The following is a 24,484-nucleotide window of genomic DNA, read 5'->3' as shown; positions in this document are numbered from 1 at the left end:
GTGCTGAAATTATGCCATCTTGTCTTAAACTGGACCATATCAACAGCAGCTTTTGGTCTAGTCAATTTCACTCCTGAGGCAAACTTTAAAAATCATCCTAAATACACAGAGCATTGCAGAGGGGCAGAGTTAATGTTTTCTCTGAACTCCACACCTTTACGTAATACTACTACTACTTATTATTATTATTGTTGTTGTTGTTGTTATTTATTTGTACGCCGCCCATGTGGTTGGGTACCCTTTCACATACTAAGCATACATAGAAATATACATATTTAAAAACCTTTTAAAAAATAGTTCCAAAATTACTTCAGTGCTTAGGGGCTGAAGAAGAAATGCTGTATGCAGAATGGGCATTCTCAACAATAGGACTTGCACCCAGATATAAACACAATCTATTGCAGCTGCAATGATTTCTAAGGGTGTGCTTTAGTGCTTTAGCTGGAAGCAGAATGAGAACTTATGAAACTGCTTGATCAGATACTATGGTAGGACACAAGAAACAACATACATTATGGGCAGTGACTGCTCCCTCGCACTGCCTCCAAATCTTTTAAAAACAATAGTGAGCAGGCTGCATCAATGGGCTTCAGAAGAGGGTGGGGAAGGGAAGAGAACTCTCTTTCCTGTCATTTGTGTCCACCTTGACAGCTGTGATTCCAACTCTATTATTCTGTGCATAGGTGTTGTGGGGGGGTGTACACATGTGCAAACATTTTGTGTATAATCCATGTGTTTCAATAAGCCACTCACCAGCACAACAGGGTAGATTGCTGAGGGTGGCAGGATATGATCTCTGAGGACCCCGCAATCACAAGCTGAAGGCATGAGAGACATGCACTCGTCATGGATCTAGAGAGAGAGATTTTACACACACACACACACACACACACACACACACACAAGTTTATTCTGAGTTCCGACCTGCAAAATGCAAAAGCCTCAAATGCAATCTCTTCCTTTTACCTAGAACACCAGTTCAAGAACAGCATTTGTGATTTTGCTCTCTGAACCATGAAGCAAGACAAAAATGATGATCGCTTTTAACTGATGAAATGAGAGTTCTGCCTACATATAAAATACACACAAAAATCACTTAGCAGAATATCTATACATATAACATGGCACACTATGCCAGGAAGGCATAAACCACTCATGCTTTATTAGGCCACAGGACAGTCCTCCACCTCTGTTGTTGCTTTCACCTCCCACCTTTTCACAGGCTCCCTCGAGAAATGGTCCTCCTCCCCACAAGTCCTCTACTCCACCAATCCTCTGCTGCCCTTTGCAGATCTTGCTGTGCTTATGCAGGGAACAGTCTTAGCTTAGTTGTAGAGCACCTGCAGGTTCAATCCCCACAGCCTCTCTAGGTAGGGCTGGGAATGCCCCCTGCCAAAAGCCCTGGAGAGCCACTGCCTAACTGTGTTTAGGCAACACCAAGTTAAAACCGACAAATGGTCTGACTCAATACATGGCAGCTTCCTGTGTTCCGATGCTTGGCAAGCCGGACTGCAATGGAGGACTCCTTCCTACAAGGTAACAGGAACACCTGGAAGGGGCCAATCTGTGATCAGACACAGTCTCGCTTCTCACAGCCATTCTGGCACATGGGATGGGACTATTAGTTGCATCCCGGCTGCTGCCGCTTCTCCCACCACCCTGCACCGCAACTAACGAAGCAATGAGTGCTGAGGGGGCTCTCCACAGTGAATATGGAGATGCATCATGATCTCCCAAATGAGGGAAGGGAAAGCTGGAGTTTGAAATGCAAGCAGACAGATAACTGAGAAGCAAGCCCTTAATGAAGAGCTGTTCCTGACTTATTGGGGGGTATGAACTCACCTTCTGATGGCACCAGGCACAGTGCATTCCCGTCAGGCTCTGAAAACTCTTGATCTTCTTCTGACACCGGTCGCACTTGCTGCCGTCACAGCCGCCTCTTACCCAGATGTGGGCTTGTGCCTGCAAGTGGAAAGAGCGATGGGCACATGAAAGCGGAGGGACGGGGACCACCGGGCTAGATCAGCAGAATCAGAACCCACAGCTCTTGAGTTCTAGCCCTGACTCTCTGGAGAGAAGATAGATGTAAAAAGATTGGAACAGGAAGGGGCGAATGGGAGCCAGAGCTCTAGAGTCCTTTGTCCAGGACATCCTCTCCCAGCTCTTGCATGCTATTTCCTGATGGTTAAGAGGACTGATGTAATTAAACTGGGCAGGAGCAAAGAACTATGGTGTTTATAATTAGCTGTGCATTCGCTATTTACTTGGCTAATGATTTTGGAACTGTGAGGTGCGATGACGCTGCCAAGGAGACGTGGAGGTCATGAATGAATTAAGAGATCTGAAGGGAAGAAATAATTCCTAGACATGTGGTCTGGGGACAGGAGAAGATAATTCCACATCCAGGAGAAGAGAAGATGGGGAGCACCCCACAAATCCTTAGAAAAAAATGGATCCTGAGAGTACCTAAAGGGAAGGCATGAGTGTCAGTGGAGGGAACTATAGAAGGAGACAATCTGTTCGCTTGCTTGGACAGGAGATCATGACAGAAAGGAGGGAGGCTGAGGATACATGGTGGGGGAAGAGAAGGAGGAGACAGGGAAGCCTGAAAAAAACCCTAGGCAATAATGCAGCCAGATGAGCCAAAGGCTGCTTTATGGATGCAATGCCCTCCCCTCCTTTGCCCACGGTACTCACACTGGTGTCACGACGGCTCTTGGCATAGGTGCTGATACAGCTCAGTGGGGCTTTGCGGGCACAGCGCTCGTGCACTGTGTACTTGCAAACTGTGGGTAAAAAGAAGAAGGATGGATTTGTTGACATGCGAGCAACTAGGGACTGAATATGCAACGCCAGTTACAGACTGCCCCATGAAATCCCCACCCCATCACTAGCTAATGCCGCCCAGATTCAGGTCTCTCATTTCCTTCCACTCTCCTTGCTTCCTGACCCTTCGATCAGCATCCTGCAAGCACAGAGCCACCGAGAACACCTCTCCAAGAGGAGAGCATGAGAGGCTAAGGGATCCAATAAGTTTTTGTTTGGCACAGAGCACAACCAATTGTTGAACGGATGTCGCATTTTCTGACTACCGAAACTGCAGCGCTCCATGTCTGGGCATCATGCAAATCTCTCCAAGGGCAATGCATTATTCGCCCCTGCTGGATACTGTTTGTAACAAAATTAGTGATGAGAAAAGCTCGTTAAATAGCAAACCCCCTCACCTCATGTACATGCCACATTGCAAACCATGCTTTAAAGGAGCTTGCAGATTTTAAAAAGCAGCAAGCAAGTATTGGGCAGCTCATGGAAATCCCAGCTTTATTTTCTTTTAAAAGGCAAGCTTCTAGAAAAGTTGTTGGATTGCTGCTGCTGTTGTTTTAATAGGAGAGGAAGTGCCTGCAAAGATGTTGGGAGAAGAACGGAATTGCAGGGGCTTCCAGAGCAAAGGTGCTGGTGCGCATGGCTTTCAAGGGCAATCCTGTTGCATCTCCAGAGGCCACAAGAAATTTCTGATCTAGGCAGTTTCACCCAATAGGGAAAATTAAAACCCCCCTCCACCCTCTGCTCAGTGGTACAGGCCACGCTGCCGGAAGCTCATTTTGTTGTTAGTTCTTCCTGAAGATGCTTCAAAGATGGCAGCGTTTGGAGGACTCTCCCTCCTCCTGTTCTCCACCTCCAGGTTCCCTTGTTCACAAACACAACATTTGCAGGGCGCTTATTCCACAGAAGGGTGGACAAATACTAGAGAAGCCCATACTGGATGAAAGGAGGAGATGACCACCTTCACCCCAAAGACAAACGGAGCCACTCACAAGTGCAGCGCAGCCCCTGCTTGCGCAGCCCCAGCAGAAGCGTCTCACACACGTTGCAGTAAACGGGCCGGTTGAAGTGCTTCAGGCGCCAGAGGTGCTGCCCATCATCCTTCATGGTCTGCAGCAATGAAGGAAAGAAGGCAGTGAGGGCAGAAGTTGGTTTTTGTTGTTGTGTGTGATTGTTTTGTGAATGGGAGGGGAAGAGAGATGTCAGGGTTCGCGGGAGGTGTGGGAGGGAATGGGTTCTAGGCAGGTCAGAATTTTGGACAAAGGTTGGCATATTTTGGGGGCGGGAGGGATAATATGACCTTCAAAATGTGCATGTATGGACCTATAACTTTGGCCCGTTGGAATGAACAAGAGTAAAAATATCAATTTTTAATAAATATTTTAGGAAGGGAGGACTCTCCTCCAAGAAGCCCCCATGATGGAGAAAAGCACCACATGGAGCAGGGGTGGCTATTCTGTGGTGTGTCAGGTGTTGCTGGACTGCAACTCCCATCCCCCCTTAAACATTGGCCATGCTAGCTGGAGGCTGATGGGAGTTGGAGTCCAACAGTGCAGCAACCGCTTCAAATCCACACAGTGGAACAGCAGTTTTGCTTTTGTTCCAGACTTAATAAAACCAGCTTGTGACTTATCCGTCAAACAGGGTGGCAGCTTGAAGTTCGTTTCCAAGGAAGCCCCAGGTAATATTAACATGTGGCTAGAAACCATTCCTGCTTCCTGTACTGGAGATCACAGAATGCCCCCCTGTCCCAGACCACAGCACCTTAGTCTGGCTCAGATGGGCAGAGGTGTGTCTGCCTGTCTTATTATCTCAGCCCCCATCTCCCCTTCCCATCCTTCTCCCTCTGTGCACTTACAGCCTCCAGTCCAAGTAGCACCAGGAGGGGGACGGTGGTGGCGCCGCCACGGAGCCACTCAGAGAGAGACACTGTGCCACTGCCGTCATAGTCAATCTCTCGCATCATCTCCTGCAGGATCTGTGCCGATGAGAGACGGGAGAAGAAGAGGGCATGGGAGGGCTTGCTGAAGTCCGTTCGGCACAGGTCAACATGCGCACCATGCCTTGTTCCCCAGCTCATTTTTTATGAGGCACGTCTAGGAGATAAAGCCATTCTTCCCAAAATGTGCATCCTAGAATCCAATGTTATTTGTAGCATATGGCAATTTACATCCACCCCCAGCATCCATCCTCCTTTCTAAAACCCCAAAAGCTTTGTAACTGCAAAGATTATTTGGAGAGAAGGGGGGCGGGGAAACAAGAGCTTGTATTCTTCATCACACTGTTCCCTGCAAAAAAGCAACAACCAGCCAGCAGAAAGGAGAGGTCATTCTATGAGGACACTCCCATCTAGATTTTATATATGAACCGCATTAGCCAGCCCTGGCTCATTTAACCATCAGAGTCTTCTCTTCCAACTAAATACACACTCTACTCCATAACTGCGCAGCCTGAGCTCCATCCCCTTGCTGGTGTTGTGCTGAAGACAACACCTTATCCAGCTTCCTTGTGTGCTCCATTAACCTTAGATTCTAAGAGACAGCAAAATTCACAGTGTTTCCCAAACCTGGGTCTCCAGTTGTTTTTGGACTACAACTCCCATCATCCCCAGCTAGCAAGACCAGTGGTCAGGGATGGTGGGAATTATAGTCCAAAAAAATAGCTGGAGACTCATGTTTGGGAAACACTGCAAGAGCCAGCACTTCCCAGCATAGGTGAGTATGTGTGTGGGTTGTGTGTGATGGAACGGAAATATGCCTAGTGAAAATCAGGTATGGGTATTCTGCACTTACTGGCTTAAGCTCAGTGACGTCCCAGTCCAGATATTCAGCCACACGCATCATCTGTGTGATTATGCGGTCCACCTCCTACAGAAGAACATAGTTTAAGGCCTGCATTAAAGGTGAAGGCAGGTGCTTACATAAAAAAAGGCCAGGCATGTTAGAAACTGGGGTGCATTTAGAGAGATAAAGTCAGGAGTCAAGAAACACTAGTTGATAAGAGGTATCACAGATTGGGAGAATCCAAAGATAGCATCATATCTCAGCTTGCTCAAAATAGGATGGCTATCTTTGTTCTAGTAGGAGATGCAGCAAACGACTTGCTGATTTTCTTCCTATCATGCAGCTGTTAAAGGCATAGGAGTCCTGCCAGGGGAAAAAATGGCAACCTTGTTCAGCAAATCATAAAAGTGCATATGGCGTGGCTCTGGTCTCTGACATTAGTTGGACTGGGTCAGCAGGGCACATCCACCACACTGCATTGCAAAGAAAATATGAAAAAAAGATTTGCTCCCTTTCGCTCCCAAATTTCCTCTTCTAAATATGGCATCCATGAAATAGCAGAATACCAGAAGGGCTGGAATCATAGCCAGGATGGGGCCCCTCTAGGCTGCAAACTTGGTAGTAATGTGGAGGTCTCCCATAGAAAGCAGAAAAGGTGGAATGCTGGAAAACAAACAGCAATGCTTCTGTGCCAAGGCAACAAGATACAGACCTCCTGGGAGCGTGGAGGGAAAAGTCCACATAAGTGCAAACCAGAGATAAGCTATGAGGGGGAAATGAGCACCCACAAATGAGGGAAGGAAGGCAACATATTTTGGGCACCATCAAAGGCAGGAGTGTGAGAGACAGAACAACAGGGAACAATGTACCAGGATGTTCTCCTGAGCAAGCCTCACTAAAACGAAGCTTGTGCGAGAGAACTTCCCTGTAGAAGTCAGTTGGGGCTTATGTCAATTAGTGTGTGGGGGTGGGTGCCACTGAAATAGCTTGGGTCATCCCAGGCAGTGGCGTAGCGTGGGTTGTCAGCACCCGGGGCAAGGCAAGTAATTTGCACCCCCTAACCCTGGATTTGCGCCCCCTAACCCTACCCCTAACCCTAACCCCCAGATGTTGTGCCCGGTGCGGCCGGCCCCCCCTGCACCCCCCCACGCTACGCCACTGATCCCAGGTACAAAAAGTGCAAATTTTCAAAAGCTTTGTGGGTGGAGATGCGTGTTGCCGGGTGTGTACCCTGTAATGCCTGAATGGGGAAAAAGAGGAAATGAATGGGGAGAGGATATCCAATGCCAACAGGCCCAAAGTTAGCTCCTGAAGATCTCATGCTACTCACTGAACTGTCGAGCAGGCCATTCCCATCTTTGTCATAGAGCTTGAAGGTGACTGTGGGAGGAGAAATAAGATCAGAACTAGAAGCTTCAGGATCAAAGGAAAGAAACCTCTGCCATCTCCCTTCTGGTTCAGACACCTTCCATAAAGACCCCATTTCCTCCCAACCCTTCACCAAGCCTTTCCCCCCCTCAAGAACTGCCAGGAACAGATTTTCACCAGTGTTTGTCTACCCCAAACCCACCCACCCCAATATCTGAGGCTAAGAACTGGGGTCCTCAGCTGCCTCATCTTTCTCTTGATCCTTTCTCAGTTACTCACATTCCAGCTTGTCTTCTGGCCTTCCACCTTCCAGCAGAGAGAAGTAACAAGAGACATCATTGACGCAAACAAAGCCACTGGCTGCAAAGCGAGGGGGGGGGGGGGAGAGAGAGGAAAGGCTTTAGGGGCAAGAGATCTGTCAATAATTCTCCACCCTGGGGGCTGCTAGATATTACACTGCATTCACATTTATGTACTGTGTTAAAAAAACCAACAACTCTCAAGACATTTTTATTTCAGGCTACATTTCATTTGTTGTCATCACCTACCTGCTGTATATCTCTGTTTATTGTTCTTTTGGGGCTCACTCTAAGGAGTTTAATTTTTTTTAAAAAAACAAACAAACAGTTTTCAAGTAAGTGTTATGATTTGTGTATGCCACCTTGAGAGGACATTTGTCCTAAAAGACAGGATATAAATAAATCAGATGCTAAGTCAAACCTCCACCCAAAAAAGATGCATAGCAGAGCATCTGTCCCTACTTTTTAAGCATTTTGGGATGTTGTTTTTTCACCACCACCAGAGGATGTGCAGATCCCACGCACCCCCTGAATAAAAGCAAGACAATATAGCAGCCTTTCTGCTGGAAGTCTCCTTACTTGGTTGCACTCCTGGCTCTCCTGTGGCCTGTCCTGCCGTAGTCTGGAAAGACATGAAGAGATGGCTGCAAAGTTCATCTGAGATCTCCTCTGCTTCCAAGTAGGTTTTCAGGAAGAGCTTGAAGCCCTCGAAGTCTATCGTCTGACAACGGCATCAGTAGAAGAACAAAACAACAGAAGAAAAGGAGGAGGAATGTGAGGAAACCCATCCTATCAGTTGTAATAGAAAGTGAACGGAGAAAGTGATCTGAGCAGTGTCAGTGCTACATTAGCATGGTAAGGGAGAATGGAGAACCTCAATTGTTTTGTCCCTGATTTAACGGGAGTGAATAAATAAGCTCTATAATGGAAAACTGATAGGAACAGTTTTTGTAAAATATGCAGGGATTTAAGACATTTATAATGAACCATGGAAAGAGAAGAAGTCATTAGTGCTTTAAGGATGTAAAATGAGTATGTGAAATTGTAAAATAGAAAATTAATAAACATTATAAAAATAAAATAAAATAATCTCCTCTCCATTCGCTCCACTGCATGGCAGCTATTGGATTAGCAGACACAGGAAGGGGAGAAGTAATCACATAGCCGAGTAAGAGACAATGGTCAAGCAACAGGGAAGACTTGCGATGCATAGGGCAGGTTCACGATAATCCACAGGGGAGCCTTGGGTTGTTTGATTATAGGAAGGAAGGCAGAAGTAGAGACTCAGCAGATTGTGTAAATGCTGTGGATGGAATGAATCTTGATTTCGGTAAAGCATTTGACAAAGTCCCTTATTATATTTTGGTGAGCAAACTGGTTAAATGTGAGTTAGGTGATAATACTGCCAGGTGGATCCACAACTGTTTGGAAAACCACGCTCATCCATGGTTCCTCACCAAACTGGAGGGATGCCACAAGTGGGATGCAACAGGAATCCAAGCCTGACACTTTCAACATTTTTTATCAGTGACACAGTGGAGGGACTCTTTATCAGTTAAGAGGATGATACAAAACTGAAAGGGACAGTTAACATCTCAGAAGATACAAAGAGAAAAACTGGGATGACACAGACAAATTAAACAGGAACAAATGCAAACAGGAAACAAACTAAATGCAAATGTAAATAGGAATGCAAATAGGAAACAAACTACAAGTACAGGGGTGAGGGGTGCCTGGCTCAACAGCAGTACATGCGAAAGAGATCTTGAGATTATAGTCAGACATGAGCTGAACATGAGGCAGCAACGTGAGGCAGCTGCAAAATAGGCTAATGCGACTCTGGGCTGCACTGACAGAACTGTTGTTTCCAAGTCACAAGAAGGAATTTGTTTTCATTTTTTGTTTTGCTTGGAGTACTGTGTCCAATTCTTTACTAAGAATGTAGACAAATTGGAGCAAGTTCAGATAAGGGTAGCGAAGGTGGTCAACTGTATGGAGAACAAGTCCTATGAGGAAAGGCTGAAGGAATGAGCTAAGTTTAGTCCAAAGATGCAGGACATCATGATAGCACAAGTACCTAAAAGGCTATTGCATTCAAAGTAGCAAATATTTGCTCTCTGCTAATCCAGATGGCAGGATTAGATCTAGTGGTCTTAAATGACAGGAGAGTGAATCTCTATGGAACTTTAGGATCAACCTATCTGTAAGAACAGGTTAAAAATTGGCATCCCTAGCAAGGAGCTTTATCGTCCCACCTCCCGGAAAAAATTGCTTTTGTGTCATGGTGTGAAAAGGACAAAGATTCTCCCACGTTTGATCTTGCTACGACAGTGGTGATGTATTGCCACACACATATACATCCTATACTCCATAGATAGGTGAATTTTGCGCCCCTCCTGTGCCTGCATCCTGGTGGGGGCTGCTTTTGCCAACCTCCAGGTATGCCTCAGCTGGGACATGAGAGGTTCAAAGGGATGGCATATTGCTTTGCAAGGTCACCTTGCCTACAAGAATTTTGGCGGTAAATTCTTTTATTGGAATGAGTGATTCCCTCCCCCCCCCCCGAAAAAAAATGTACAAATTTTGCAAGGCAAGAGATGAACGGGTGCAGGGGAAGAAGGGTGTACTCACATCTCCTTGAAGGTGCTCAGACAATTTACCGTCTCCATAAAATTCCTGCAGCACGTCCTGCACCTTCTTGCTGCTGTCTGTAGGGCAAAGAAAACAGATTGAAATTATACAGTGGAGGAAACATGATACATGCCGTGCCCAGGGGTTGTAGGACTCTGCCCTACGTTTGAAAGGAATGTGGGTTACCAGTGGGCTGCAGAAAGGCAGCAGTTCTGGCCCAAATATCTCCTGGCTTTCAACACTTGTGAACCCAGGGCATTAGGAATTCTGGCATTCAACTTCCACGTTTGCCCACCACTGTTTGGGGGGGTGGGTAGGCCAATAATTTCAATGCAGGGAAAACAGGGATCTAAAACTATCTTGCTCTTTTCAAGCCAAGGTACTCCCACAAGCTGCAAGCCATCCCCCAGCTAAACTCTCACAGACCATACTGTTTTCTCTGTATTTTTCTGTAGCCGCCAAATCAGGATTTCTGACTCCGACATTCCAAGATGATATTACGGGGACAGCTACAGAGTGAACAGACCTTTCAGTTACACTCAGCCCCCTCCAGATTGGCATAGAGAGACGGTTCCTTCCACCTTCCCCCCTCTCTCCCACCCTGCCACCACCCTAGCTCCATCAAAGCAAACCCAGATTTTGGCATGTCAATGTCCCACATGACTCCCTGATGCTTTAGGACGGGGAGTCCCTTTCAACCTTTCCTGTTGTCACAGTCATTCCCCAATAGGTCCCAGCCCAGAGAGATAGATGGGAGAAGGGAAAAGACTCACAGTCGATGTACTTCTGCAGCTGGTTGAACTCCTCTGGGCTGAGCGTGGCCCATTCCTTGCTGTCGGACATGCTGCTGTCCTTGCTCCACTTTACGCCTGCAAAGAACAGGGGAGAGTCAAGGAGATCTTGTTAGGCAGAGCACTAGAGACCGATGCTTTGGGCACAGGTCTTCTCTCTCTCTCTCTTTCTCCCCCCTTCTTCTTCCTCTCACACTCTCCTGGCTGATTAGCTGAGCCGGCACATTCTTCTCTGGCACAATTGGTTTCCAGAGCAGCGACTGGGAATTTCGCCACAGCACACCCAGCCACAGAGCAGGCGAGATTCCAGCTGCACAGCCTCTGAGAGAGGGAGGGAGGGAGGGAGGGAGAAGTACCACTGGCAGGTTTAACCCCTGGAGGAGCAGCACAGTCTGCTCCCGATTCAGTTGGGATCCTGGCTGGAGCAGAGAAGTGGATGAGGAGGGCGGTCTACAGCCCAAGTGCATAAACACCTTGCACAGCAGCCCTTTTAAATCCTGACATGCTTGCATGATGCAGCCTCTTAAAGGGACAGTCCCCCGTTACCTGCATAAGTAGGGGAGCAGTTGGCAGGGCACTTGCTGCACCTCTTACCCCACAGCAAGCCCATACCCACAGACCCACAGGGCGGGGGCACGGGAGGAGGAGGACTCCACCAGAGCTGCCCAGAGGCGAGGCAATGGATAGGATGCTGGTGGTAGCAAGACCATCCAAACTAGAAGGCAGAGGGAAAAGGCAGTGTGGAGAGAAGCAGTTAGGCAAATTTATACCCTTTTACCGCAGATGGTGCCAACCCCATTAATATTTAAAGGAGAAGAGTCACCGTGCCAAGTTTCGTGCGTTATTGCTGGGAGCTCCACACATTTCACAGGGATGCGATCCTGGCAAGCGAGTGCAAGGGTGGGGGATCTGAAGGGAGCCAGCCAGGCTGGCACACTGCGGAGGCTCACTTTATCAAGGGGAGTTTGGGAAGCTGAAAGCAACATGGGGAAAATATCAATTAAGGTCCAGCCTTACTGGATCGGAGTAACAATCCATCTAGCCCCGCAGCTTGTCGTCGCCAACAGTAGCCTATTTGGGATGCTTCAGGAGAGATGCTCAATAATTATGTTCCAGTTCATCAATCACAGCTTCCAGCAACTTCATGTTTAAAGAGGACCTGAACAGAAAGCTACCTTCCCTGATACCTTTAGCCTCCATTAAATATAGTTAGAACCCTATTTTTAAAAAAAGCCCATTCATGCTGCAGGCCTTCACCAAATCCCATGGCAGTGAGTTCCACAGATCAATAAGTTGTGCAAAAATAAAAACTGCTTTTTGTTGAGTTTTAGTGGAGACCCCTGAGATTACTTAAAAGCTTTAACAACGATTTAGCCTTGCCTAAGCTATGCATGATTCTTATGCTTTCCCGTCATTGTAACCCTTCTCAAATCTTTCTTTCATGAGCCAAACAAGCCATTTTGAAGTTCTTTCAGAATCTGCCATACACTTTAGGAGAAGGGTGGCGCAGAACCATGCAAAAGCTCTCTCTGGGTGTGCATTTATCCAAGTTCATCTAGGTGCGCACATTTAATTAATGTTAGTTTTCTGGGTTATTTCTGGATTTTAAATACATGGGCAACTTCTGCTACATAGTTCAAAGAAAGGGAGAGAGGAGTAGATGGAGCGCCCAATATATTCTAAAATTGCCCAAGCTGGGTTCACTATATAACTTAAGCAAATTAATTCAAATGTAGCCAGTTTGTAAACAGCAACAACAAGAAGACACCTTTCATACACACAACACTTTACAAACTGCAAGGGAACAGCACCTAGACCTAAGGGGCTTTAAATCTATGTATCAACACAAGGGAGACACTGAAGTAGAACAAAAACAGGGAAAGACTAAACAATTATTTCAAGTTATAGGTGATGGTCTGCTGTAGTCGAACCAAAAAAAAAAATTCCTTCCAGTAGCACCTAGAGACCAACTAAGTTTGTTATTGGTATGAGCTTTTTCAGACCTGAAGAAGTGTGCATGCACACAAAAGCTCATACCAGTAACAAACTTAGTTGGTCTCTAAGGTGCTACTGGAAGGATTTTTTAAAAATTTTGTTTCAATTATTTCAGATATACATACTTAGGCTTAGTTACAGCAAGGTTTTTGGTGTACAAAATTGTTTTTGCTAATAATAGGTTTTTGCCAAAGGCTTCAGGGGAAAATATATCCCAGTACCAGACTCTAGACTTTCTAGTAGCAATGAGGCTGTGAACCAGGAAATCCCTAGATTCAAATATTGCCTTCTGCTTCTGCACGATTTGATGAGGCTTTTTTCTTTCAGCCTCTGGTCTGCAGTATGAGGATAACAATACTTACCTAACCTACAAGCATAGAGCAGAACAAGCAATGAATAATTTTAGACTCTGCAAAGGTGTTCCAGCAACGGGACATTAGTGGTGGAAAAATGTTGTGCCTGGAACAGAAGACTTAACAAAGGAACGTGCTTTATACCTGATCTAGAGTGAGCACTGCCAGTTGCAATGCAGATATTTATGTTTGCTAACCTGTTGCATCAATACTCCTTCCTATGCCTCAGTTTCCCTCTCTTGCAATTCAAGCCCCTCTCCTTTTCCTTAAACCAAGAGCCAACACTTTCTGCTGTCAAGATTTTTTCCAGTTTCATTCCCGCACTTGGTCCATCTGCTATTTACCACCCTGCAGGCAGGAACCTCCCATGAGAATCATTAATTCATGCTCAGGCAGATCCCTCTGCCTTACTTTGCAATGCTCAAGAGCACTCCACTCTCTCTACTGGGCATGGAGAGAAAAGCCCTGTACTCAGACCCATTAGTGCTAATAGGGCTAATTGCAATTACCACTGTTAAGAGATTAAGGACAGGAAGGGCCCACTCTGACTCTTAAGAGCCATTTTTTAAGGCCCACGCAAATCCCCACTTTCCCTCCTCTCCACCCTTCCCTCTCTGGCTGCATTTCTCAGCCACAGTTTTTCCAGATCTTTCTCTGATCCCCAGGTTTGATCCTTCACTACCTCAAACCCCTTCTCTCCTGATGCTAGTTTTCATGATATTCAGCAGCAGCACAGGGAGAACAGGACAGGGCCCTCGAACAGACCCTCCAAGTGTCCCTATTCTCCACTATGTCCAGTTGTGACCGACTGTGGGGTTGCAGCGCTCATCTCGCTTTATTGGCTGAGGAAGCCGGCGTACAGCTTCCAGGTCATGTGGCCAGCATGACTAAGCCACTTCTGGCGAACCAGAGCAGCGCACGGAAACACCGTTTACCTTCCCGCCAGAGCGGTACCTATTTATCTACTTGCACTTTGACGTGCTTTCGAACTGCTAGGTTGGCAGGAGCAGGGACCGAGCAACGGGAGCTCACCCTGTCGCGGGGATTTGAACCGCCGACCTTCTGATCGGCAAGTCCTAGGCTCTGTGGTTTAACCCACAGCGCCACCCGCGTCCCTCCACTTTTCTTAGGACATCCCTATTTTCATTGGAGAAATGATGGAGGGTATGGGAGTATGGTATGCGACTCCCAAGAAATTTGAGGGTATGCTGGAATCACAGGTGAAGAGAGTGGGATAGAGAAGGTCGTTGCTAGCACTTGCAGTTTCTCCCACATACTTAACTTATTTAAAGACACATTAACTCCTTTTCATTCTGTGCCTGCCAACCCTAGCACTGCCAGTGTGGTGTAATGGTTAGAGTGTTGGACTATGACCTGGGAGACCAGGGTTCGGATCCCCACTCAGCCATGAAGCTCACTAGGCGACCTGGGGCCAGTCACCATCTCTCAGCCTAACCTACCACACAGGGGTGCTGTGAGGATGAAATGGGGAGGAGGAGAGCCATGAGCTCCTTGGGAGAAAAGGTAGTCTATATACAGTGGTACCTCGCAAGACGAAATTAATTCGTTCTGCGAGTTTTTTCATCTTGCTATTTTTTCGTCTTGCGAAGCACGGATTTTGGAAAAGCTTCAAAAATCACCAAAGTCTTCAAAAACCTCAAAAAAGGCTACCACACCGTGTGCTATGAGTTGCTCCTCGAAGTCAAGTCGCAACTGCACCCCCTGAATGCACGGTTTTAAGAAAAAGGAAACAAACTTGCAAGACAAAGGAAACAAACTTGCAAGACGTTTTCATCTTGCGAAGCAAGCCCATAGGGAAATTCGTCTTGCAAAGCAACTCAAAAAACGAAAAATTCTTTCGTCTTGCGAGTTTTTCGTCTTACGAGGCATTCGTCTTGCGAGGTACCACTGTATGTAATAAACACACAGAAACAGCCCTTCACAGTCTCTTGCACTTCCCAAATAATGTGGGGCACTGAGGGCAGCTTTTTGACAGCTGAACTTGTCTTGTAGGAAAGAGAACTGAAAGGCATGGAGTAATTGTGTAAAAAAAAAAAGTTTAGGCAGACAGATTCAGCAGCCAGCTCAGAAGAGACCAAATCAGGGCAAAATCTGTGCAGGCCCAAGAAACTGGAAGTGACTTGCATTGATTTTCCCACCCCATACCTTCTTTCATAGGAGCCAACTCCAAGGGGCCATAGGGGCTTCGGCCCTTGCAGTAACTTTTTGAGGGGGGTTGGAGGCTTGCCTCCAAAGTTGATGGACATTGCCATTCAAATGGTGTGTGTGCACTATGTCATGTGATCAATTATGCAGGGTGGGGCATACCTGGGCCCCCAAAATGTTTTATTCCAGTTGGCACCCCTGCCTCCTTTGCAGGGAAAGTTTTTAGGAAATGATACATTTATCACTTGGAGAACTGAAACACACTGTCATCATGCCTTGATTCAAGAAATGACTGCTAAAGCCATGTGAACAGATAGTCATTTCTGCAGGACAGGGAGATGGCAGATGAACTTTTCCCAACTAAAGCACTGGGCAAAAAGTAGGCAGAGCAACAAATATTGATGTCTACCTTTGTACTGGAGGTTAGTTTCTCCACACTCACCTCTCTATCCCCCATCCGGGTAAGAAAAAGGCATTATCAGAGAGAAAGGACACATTCTGGTCAGGCGAAAGCACTTAGGATATGTGCAGCTCGCCAGAGAGGGGTGTGGCCTGGGGAGAATTCTGAGGGCCAGATAGAAAGTCCTGGAGGGAAGCATTGGGTCCTAGGTTCCTCATCCTTGCTACATGAGGGCACCAAGAGCAACTTCCCCCATTACTTGTGCCATGGCACTGCCAACTTTGAGATGAGTGGGTCAAAAATCTCAGTCCAAAGGAAGCAACTAGTTCCCTCTAGTGCCAAAGAATAGAAGGTGATGCGACTTGACTAGACATGGGTCTAAGAAAAATGAACTTTCTAACATCCTCCCCTTTCAAGGGTTATATAGGGGAACTGTATATGGTGGATATGCACCTCAAATTTCTCATGTCAAATACCAGTAACGGGGATCAGGGTCTCAAAGGTGCCATGCCCCTGCTGGAGGAATTCTCTTTGGGGCTCTCCAGAGTAAAATACTTTGTGAGAAGGGACTGCGAGGGAGACTAGGAGGGTCCTGGGTCCTCAGGAAAAATGGCAATCTAACCTTCTTCCCGTGGCAAAGGTAGCCCTATCTTGGAATCAGGCAGACGCCAAGCTGCCATTGAGCCCTAAAGGGGCAGGCTCAGTTGACCGTCAACTGCCATAGGCTCTTTGGGAGTAAATAAATACTGGTGAGTAAGCCACTCCTCAAGAGTAGACCAAACCTACAAGCCTTCTGTTCTAGGCACAACATCTTTGCCCCATTAGCATATGTTACACAAACAACATCTCTGTACCAGAATGGAGCAAGCTTGTGTTTTCATCCGCTCTGGAGGGTGGGACCCAAACCAATGGTTTTGAAAGGAGATCAGGAAGAACTTTCTGGCAGACTCCCACGAGAGGTGGCAGACTCTCCTTCCTTGGAGGTTTTTTAAAAGAGGTTAGATGGCCATCTGTCATGTATGATCTAGCTTGAGATTTCTGCATTGCAGGAGGTTGAACTTGATGATCCTCAGGGTCTCTTCCAATTCTACAATTCTAAGATTCTAGGATTCCCTGACTTGTGCCGCCCTGCCACCTAGTTTAGTCACTGGACCTTTCCTCTAATGTTGCCCCTCTGTTGAGACTCTGGACTGCCCCAACCATTTAGACTGCTGTGAGACACCAATTCTGGGACTGCCCTTGTTCAGCCACAGTTGCCCTGCCTTGTGCTGGGTGGAAGGCCTTGAAAGACAGTTCTGCTTTAAAAAGTGCTCTGGGTTTTTTATGAGTCTGGGATGGCTGTGTGTGTTTTTTGCCACAGCCTAGGTAGTTTATCCTGGAGGCACTTGCAACAGCAACACCGACATATACCAAGAGCTACTGTAACAGCTCTGGGCACACTTTGAAAGACTGATTTACACTAGGAGGAGAGAGGGATGAGCAAAGATGACTTGGGGAGACAGGCCTACAAGCTCCCTTTTCCTGCTCAGCCTGTTGCTTCTTCCCAGCTCTTAACTGTTCCTGTGTGTCCTACAGCTTTCTGCCAATTCTCTCCCGTCTCTGACAAAAAAGGAAATAAAGCAGAACATAAAACGGAAAAATTCAAACCATAAAATTATACAACTGTGTACGTAAGGTCTGCCAGCTAAATAAAACATGTGAATATAGGCATGGCTTTGCCATTCAAATACTGAGGATTTGTGGTTGCAGAATTAATGGATGGTTTAGTCAGGAATTTCGTATTTTCTGAGGAGAGCGAGGATGGGGCTGGTACACTACTAGACAGCATAAAGCTGACCACAGCCAGTGCTTGTGGGAGACACAAGAGGTTGGGCTGCTCTGAGTACACGTCCCCTCCTCGCGAGGTGACACTCTGGCCTTCCCTACTGCAACCTGCTTGTCAGGACCTAAATAAAACAATAAATTTCACGTGGGCTATGACAAAAAGGAAACGTTTCCGCGGCAACCACAACAACATCTGCCAAGGTTATTGTAGCTGCTGAATAACAGCAGTTTGGCTGCTGGAAACTAACATGGTTCCCGCTGCTAAAACAATACTGCCATACACAGGATGCCCCAAGTGCATTCTGGGAGGAGAGTTAGTCAGCTGGAGCCTCAGCCAGAATTTCATACTTTTTAAGGTCAGGAGGATCCACCGAGATAATAAGCTTGGAAATCTGTCTCTTTAAGGAAGGCCCCAGAATCTCCTTCAGTCTCCGCAAGTGCTAAGCTATGAAGCCACTCCAACAGCCAATAAATAATCCCATGAACACTCCATGCTCCCAGTGCGATGCTCTCTTCCGTGCAGCCAGCAAATCAGCCCAGCCCAGGAATGAATGATTATTTCATGCAGGCACAGAGACGAACCAGGAAGAAGGCACAGGAGTTCTGGAGCTGAAGCAGGTGAAGGAAAAAGCACCTAGCCTTGAGAACTGGCAGTGTTGTAAGCAGAGTTTGAAAGGACCTCCTCTGAAGCTATGATTATATGACTATAGGGATTGACTAGGATTATATAGGGGAAAGCTATCTGCCAAGCATCCTGGAACCAAGTTGTTCAGAATTTTCTATATGTCCACAACGGCACTTTTGAGTATTGTCCGGTAGCCACTAGGCAGCCAGTGCAGTTCCTTCAACACAAGTGAAGTATGTACATACCTGGGTACCCCATTTAGCACTACAGCTGCTGGATCCTGCACTTAGCTGCAGTTTCTGTGCTGGCTGCGAGGACAGCCACAGATACAGCACATTACAGAAACCTAAGTGTGCGGATACCACACTACCCTATCCAGGAAAGAGCAAGCTGAAATACCAACCAAAGCTGGTCACAGGTGCTCTTTGCCACAGAGGTCACTTGGAGCTTTTAGTGACAGAGATGGTTCCAGGAGCACTCCCCAAATGCACAACTGATCCATCAAAGGGAGTGCAACTTCATCCAGAACAGCCGAACAACCCAATATGGCTTGTGAAGCTGTACCCAGCAAAGCAGTGACGGATCCTTTCCCTCTCTGGCACGTCTTTTAGTGAAGCAAGTTCAAATTATAGATTTGCTTTTCCAGTTCTATCGTAGTCAACAGGCCTCTCCCTTGCCATGCAGTTTTTTTTCTTAAGAGTTTGTGTGAAGTCTGAATTTTGAAAATGAACACTCAGCATTTGCTACTTTTTAATTTTAAGTAAGTAAGTAAGTAATTTATCTGTCAAGGCTGTAAATCATAACTTGCTACTTGGAATAATGACAAACTCAATATACTTTTTTTTCCCTGCTGCTGTTAGGTTTTTCTCTTCCTCCTTTTTCCTGTGGAGGCAGTTTTAGTTCCAGCTGCACACTCCTGTAAATTAAAAGATAAATTTATCCTCACTGTACTACCACATAGTTTTTAACCCCCTTTTGCATTTTGCAATTAAACTGCCCTTCTCCATTATGAAACTTAACTGGACAGCAGATCAAAGCCTAAAGATGTATTTGGCACCTTTCAGGTGATCATGGCAGTAGGTGGATGCTGGTTCAAGCTGCTTCAGCTGAAGTTACATTGCTGTTTTTAAAACCCTTCCAACTTCCTCTGCTTCCTACATCCAGCTTTGGCTAGCAAGGGTGCTCCCTGAAGCAAGGTGTTTTAAAACAACAAGGCCCACTAGCTTATCTGATATTAAGCACAGAAATCTGGCATCTTCTCAATAGATATGCAAGTCCACATTAGAGAAAAATGGGGGGGGGGATTACTTTGGGTTCAAAAGCTTTCAACTTATAAGCAACTATAGCTTATGCTATAAAAGATAATCAAGCATTATTGTGGTTCCTGAGTTCTCATTCATACCATAGAGTTTTCATAAGACATGCCCCTAGTTGATTATATTTCAATCATATATTGCTATTTCCCCCTTCATTCTATGGAATCAACTCAGCAGCAACCACGTTAGTGCATTCCATCTCTCAGAGACATGGATATCGTTGTTCAGATGGACTCAACCCCCAAATGCAATTTACACGGAGTGCATAATGGTCAGTAATTTAAAAATGACTCAAATTAAGTATCCTGGATTTTGCAATATGGATCTGTGAAATCAGATTCCCAGCTACAGTACTTAAATCCTAGATCTCAGCTCCCTTAATGGCCACACTAAACAGCATAGGGGGTTGGAACAGATGTGTAAGAGAAAACATGGACCAATGGTTAAAAAAAAGAAGTACAGAGGGGGGAGTGGAAGGTCCTACAAATAAGGATATTGGTTTTCATAATGCTATGAACATTTGAGCCTGTAGGTATAATCCTACCAACTCAAATATCTGGTGGTCTAGGTCTGCCTGCTCTTGCTTTGTTGTTGTTGTTGTTTAGTCGTTTAGTCGTGTCCGACTCTTCGTGACCCCATGGACCAGAGAACGCCAGGCACCTCTGTCCTCCACTGCCTCCCGCAGTTTGGTCAAACTCATGCTGGTAACCTTGAAAACACTATCCAACCATCTCGTCCTCTGCCGTCCCCTTCTCCTTGTGCCCTCCATCTTTCCCAACATCAGGGTCTTCTCCAGGGAGTCTTCTCTTCTCATGAGGTGGCCAAAGTACTGGAGCCTCAGCTTCACAATCTGTCCTTCCAGTGAGCACTCAGGGTTGATTTCCTTCAGTATGGAGAGGTTTGATCTTCTTGCAGTCCATGGGACTCTCAAGAGTCTCCTCCAGCACCATAATTCAAAAGCATCAATTCTTCGGCGATCAGCCTTCTTTATGGTCCAGCTCTCACTTCCATACATCACTACTGGGAAAACCATAGCTTTAACTATACGAACCTTTGTTGGCAAGGTGATGTCTCTACTTCTCAAGATGCTGTCTAGGCCTGTCATTGCCCTTCTCCCAAGAAGCAGGCGTCTTTTAATTTCGTGGCTGCTGTCACCATCTGCAGTGATCATGGAGCCCAAGAAAGTAAAATCTCTCACTACCTCCATTTCTTCCCCTTCTATTTGCCAGGGGGTGATGGGACCAGTGGCCATGATCTTCGTTTTTTTGATGTTGAGCTTCAGACCATATTTTGCGCTCTCCTCTTTCACCCTCATTAAAAGGTTCTTTAATTCCTCCTCACTTTCTGCCATCAAGGTTGTGTCATCTGCATATCTGAGGTTGTTGATATTTCTTCCGGCAATCTTAATTCCGGCTAGGGATTCATCCAGCCCAGCTTTTCACATGATGAATTCTGCATATAAGTTAAATAAGCAGGGAGACAAAATACAGCCTTGTCGTACTCCTTTCCCAATTTTGAACCAATCAGTTGTTCCATATCCAGTTCTAACTGTAGCTTCTTGTCCCACATAGAGATTTCTCAGGAGACAGATGAGGTGATCTGGCACTCCCATTTCTTTAAGAACTTGCCATAGTTTGCCGTGGTCGACACAGTCAAAGGCTTTTGCATAGTCAATGAAGCAGAAGTAGATGTCTTTCTGGAACTCTCTAGCTTTTCCTCCACTATTTCAGAATGGGAGGCAATGATGAGTGGACACATTGAAATGATTCACTAGGCAGGACACCCACCCACCCACACCCCGCTCAACTGTGCAAGACTTGAAAAAACCTTGCCTGACACTGTGGCTTTGCAAATAGCCGGAGAGACATGTGCTGACAAGCGCAACAGAGACAAAAAGAGACTCATTCTGCTGCACAGCCCTAAATGCTGAAAAGAGGCTGCTCCTCCGACAAAGTGAAACAGAGCAGCAAGAAAGATGGAGCAGTGTTTCCCAAAATTTCTTCCCCAATGGACCATTTGACAATTGCTAAGAGCCCTAAAGGACCACTTAATGATTTCACTGCCTATTGTAGCAATTGTAATGTGCTGTGCTAGATGCTATGCTAGATTCCATAGAGCTCAAACTGTAATACAGTCCCATGGGGGGGGGGGAGGTGAAAATGAAATGAAAAATACATCTGGCTATTTCATGTAATAGGGGACGCGGGTGGCGCTGTGGGTAAAACCTCAGCGCCTAGGACTTGCCGATCGCATGGTCAGCGGTTCGAATCCCCGCGGTGGGGTGCGCTCCCATTGCTCAGTCCCAGCGCCTGCCAACCTAGCAGTTCGAAAGCACCTCCGGGTGCAAGTAGATAAATAGGGACCGCTTACTAGCGGGAAGGTGAACGGCGTTCCTGTGTGCTGCTCTGGCTCGCCAGAACAGCTTCGTCACGCTGGCCACGTGACCTGGAAGTGTCTGCGGACAGCGCTGGCTCCCGGCCTCTAGAGTGAGATGAGCGCACAACCCTAGAGTCTGTCAAGACTGGCCCGTACGGGCAGGGGTACCTTTACCTTTATTTCATGTAATACATGTATCACTTCCCATCTTCAGCCAAAAATCCACATACCACCTGAATGAAGCTCACAGACAACTAGTGATTCATGGACCACAGTTTGGAAACCCCTGCAATGTGGGGAAGAAGCAAGACTTTCCTCTAGCACTGCCAACCGATGCAGAAACCAGAGCAAAGAAAAGTGGCCCCAAAGAGCCTTGCTGCGCAGGACCTGCATCTGATCAAATGTGCACAGAGGTCTGAGCAGCGGGGTTGAGGAGGAGAACTGACTCATCTCTGGAGCCAGCCCAGGAGCTTGGAGTTACCAAATCCAGCTAACTAGATCAACATCCTGTGCTAATTTTAGCTTTATGGCAGATGCCCTTGGCTCCAGGGGCCAGGCGTACACAATGCAAACCAGATGCTGGAGGGAGAGGAGCCAGAGATCACTGTCCCAGCTCTCCCCCACCAATGACCTCAAATTGCTGGGGAGGGAACCCCTGGATATACCTAGTTTCCACTCTGGGCAATCTCAACTAGAAAGTCATAGCATGCTGTCTGTTCAAAGGGCAATGGACGTTAACTGATGATGATAGCTAAGAGAGGTGAGATGACTTTTTCTGGGGAATATGCCTCACACAGCACCAAATGGAGGCAGTCGTACCACAGCCCTGCCAAGACACAGTGAGCCATGGACCACCAACACAACCTTGTCTGCCAAAAATAAGACCAAGAATGCACTACTAGTCTGTCTGTAAGTTGGGTGGAGCTGGGAACTATGTTTAAAATTATACGGCTGAAGGGAGTGACAACAGCATACTTTTTACATCTCTAGAGCCTAGAGCAAAAGTAAACACTTCTCTGACTCAAGACCACGGCATATGCAATATACATATTAGGTACTTTATGGAACAGGGGCATCAAGAACACACTGAAAACATTATCATATATGGCACAAACAGCCAGCACCCGTAATAAACTACAGTTCCCAAATCCCCATTGAAATCTGGTTAAATAATATTTGGGACGTGGCTATCGGAATGCTTTACTCGGCATAGAAAGATAATTAAAGGCACTGAAAGGACAGACACTTTTGGTGAGACTTGGCTTCCTTTCTTTTCCTTTATAAATGAGACAGAAGATACTTTTATTATACCCCCAACACAAGAAACATTATGGAGAGGATACTTGATAATGCATAAATAAACATACAGTTGTACCTTGGATCTCAAACAACTTGCAAGACGAACGTTTTGGGTCCCGAACGCCGCAAACCCAGAAGTGATTGTTCCGATTTGCAAACGTTCTTTGGAACCCAAACGTCCATTGTGACTTCCATGGTTTCCGATTGGCTGCAATCGTGAAGCCACACCTTGGTTTCCGAACTGTTTTGGAAGTCAAACAGACTTCCGGAACGGATTCCATTTGACTTCCAAGGTACCACTGTATTCTTTGTTTACTGCATATGAAACTTAATAAGAATGTACCTACCACTGGACAAATTACTGAACTTATATGCTGTTCTTACATTTACATGAAAAACAATTAAAATTATGGGGGGGGGGGACCACAGTTCCCAGGATTCCATGGCTGTTTAAAGTGGTATGAATACTGCTTTAAATGTATAAAGCAGATAGGGCTTGGGTTTCTCCTAGGCTCTTATATAACACTTTTTCCCATCAGCAGCTAAGGGCTCATCCACACTTAGCTTTTGCCCTGTACTTTCTAGGCACACATCCATGCTTTTAAGCCCCATGCCCCATCACTTTCCCCAAGAAAACCCACTCCTTAATGCAGAATCGGAACTAATTGCAAATCAAGTTTTCTGCAGATGCCATTTACAAGAGCAAGTTTTTGCAAGGAAAGCTTTAAAGCGCAAACCTAGAAATGTGGCACCAAAGTCTGATTGAGCTCTAAGTGATGCTTACTTCAAGTAGTGGCAACCTAGCCAATTCTTTTTAAAATTCTTTTTAAAGCATGAATAAAGCACTCAAGTTAATGTCTTCATGAGGACAAAGCATAACACAAAAAGCAACACAAATGATTCATGCTGGATGGGTTGTGTTCAGCCTAGTGCTATGGCAAAGGTTGCATCAGTGGAAAGGTTTTCCTTGTGCAAGAGAACCTCCTCCTTCCTTCTCCCAGCACCACCCAAAATCTGGTCTGGGTGTTCCCCCATCCCTCCAGAGCAGATTTGGGGATTGTGCAGGGTGCAAGCAGGAGGTGAACAGGTGAAAATTTGCATTGTGCTAGCGAGAATCCTTGCACTGGCTTCCACTGGTACAACAGGCTAGTAGAGCCCAATGCCTCCAGAGGAGTCTTTAAATGCTGACAACCTCCCCCTTAATCTTGGCACCCCCTCTGGGCACCTCCAGTAGAATTAATCTGAGCTTTGGGAAGTGCATAGAGATGAAAGAGGAAGTGGGAAAGAGAGTCGGTCTTTTAACTTCCTCCTTTGGTTCCATGTGCTTTTCAAGGGAGAAAAAGGTAGCCAGCTTCACCACCTTAGGAGGCTTTATGGGCAGCAGAAGAAGACCTTGAGAGCACCAGCGGCATCAGGTGTGTGTGTGTGTGTGTAA

General features: G+C 46.3%; 1 protein-coding gene and 1 long non-coding RNA gene across 8 annotated transcripts in view; both read right to left on the bottom strand.

Moving 5' to 3' along the window:
- The window catches only part of DGKA (diacylglycerol kinase alpha), a 79,094-nt gene that overhangs the window by 11,644 nt on the left and 42,966 nt on the right, over nt 1-24,484 (bottom strand). For all 7 annotated transcript variants that reach the window (XM_083727487.1, XM_083727489.1, XM_083727492.1 and 4 more), the window contains 11 exons: nt 10,678-10,773; nt 9,905-9,981; nt 7,853-7,994; nt 7,254-7,334; nt 6,937-6,986; nt 5,616-5,690; nt 4,682-4,801; nt 3,816-3,933; nt 2,698-2,786; nt 1,843-1,962; nt 754-852 (listed from right to left, as the gene is read on the bottom strand). In XM_083727487.1, the coding sequence (XP_083583613.1) occupies nt 754-852; nt 1,843-1,962; nt 2,698-2,786; nt 3,816-3,933; nt 4,682-4,801; nt 5,616-5,690; nt 6,937-6,986; nt 7,254-7,334; nt 7,853-7,994; nt 9,905-9,981; nt 10,678-10,773 (1,067 nt within the window). The remainder of the gene's footprint in view (nt 1-753; nt 853-1,842; nt 1,963-2,697; nt 2,787-3,815; nt 3,934-4,681; nt 4,802-5,615; nt 5,691-6,936; nt 6,987-7,253; nt 7,335-7,852; nt 7,995-9,904; nt 9,982-10,677; nt 10,774-24,484) is intronic.
- On the bottom strand, nt 12,785-16,393 carry LOC310839350. The gene is made up of 2 exons (XR_014561463.1): nt 14,950-16,393; nt 12,785-14,572 (listed from the first exon to the last, which is right to left on the bottom strand). It is a non-coding gene; the product is annotated as an uncharacterized lncRNA (long non-coding RNA).

The sequence above is a fragment of the Podarcis gaigeae genome (assembly GCF_964106915.1).
Source record: "Podarcis gaigeae genome assembly, chromosome: 2".
Taxonomy (NCBI): Eukaryota; Metazoa; Chordata; class Lepidosauria; order Squamata; family Lacertidae; genus Podarcis; species Podarcis gaigeae.
Note: the sequence above shows the minus strand (reverse complement) of the source record. Positions and strands in the feature narration are given on the sequence as shown.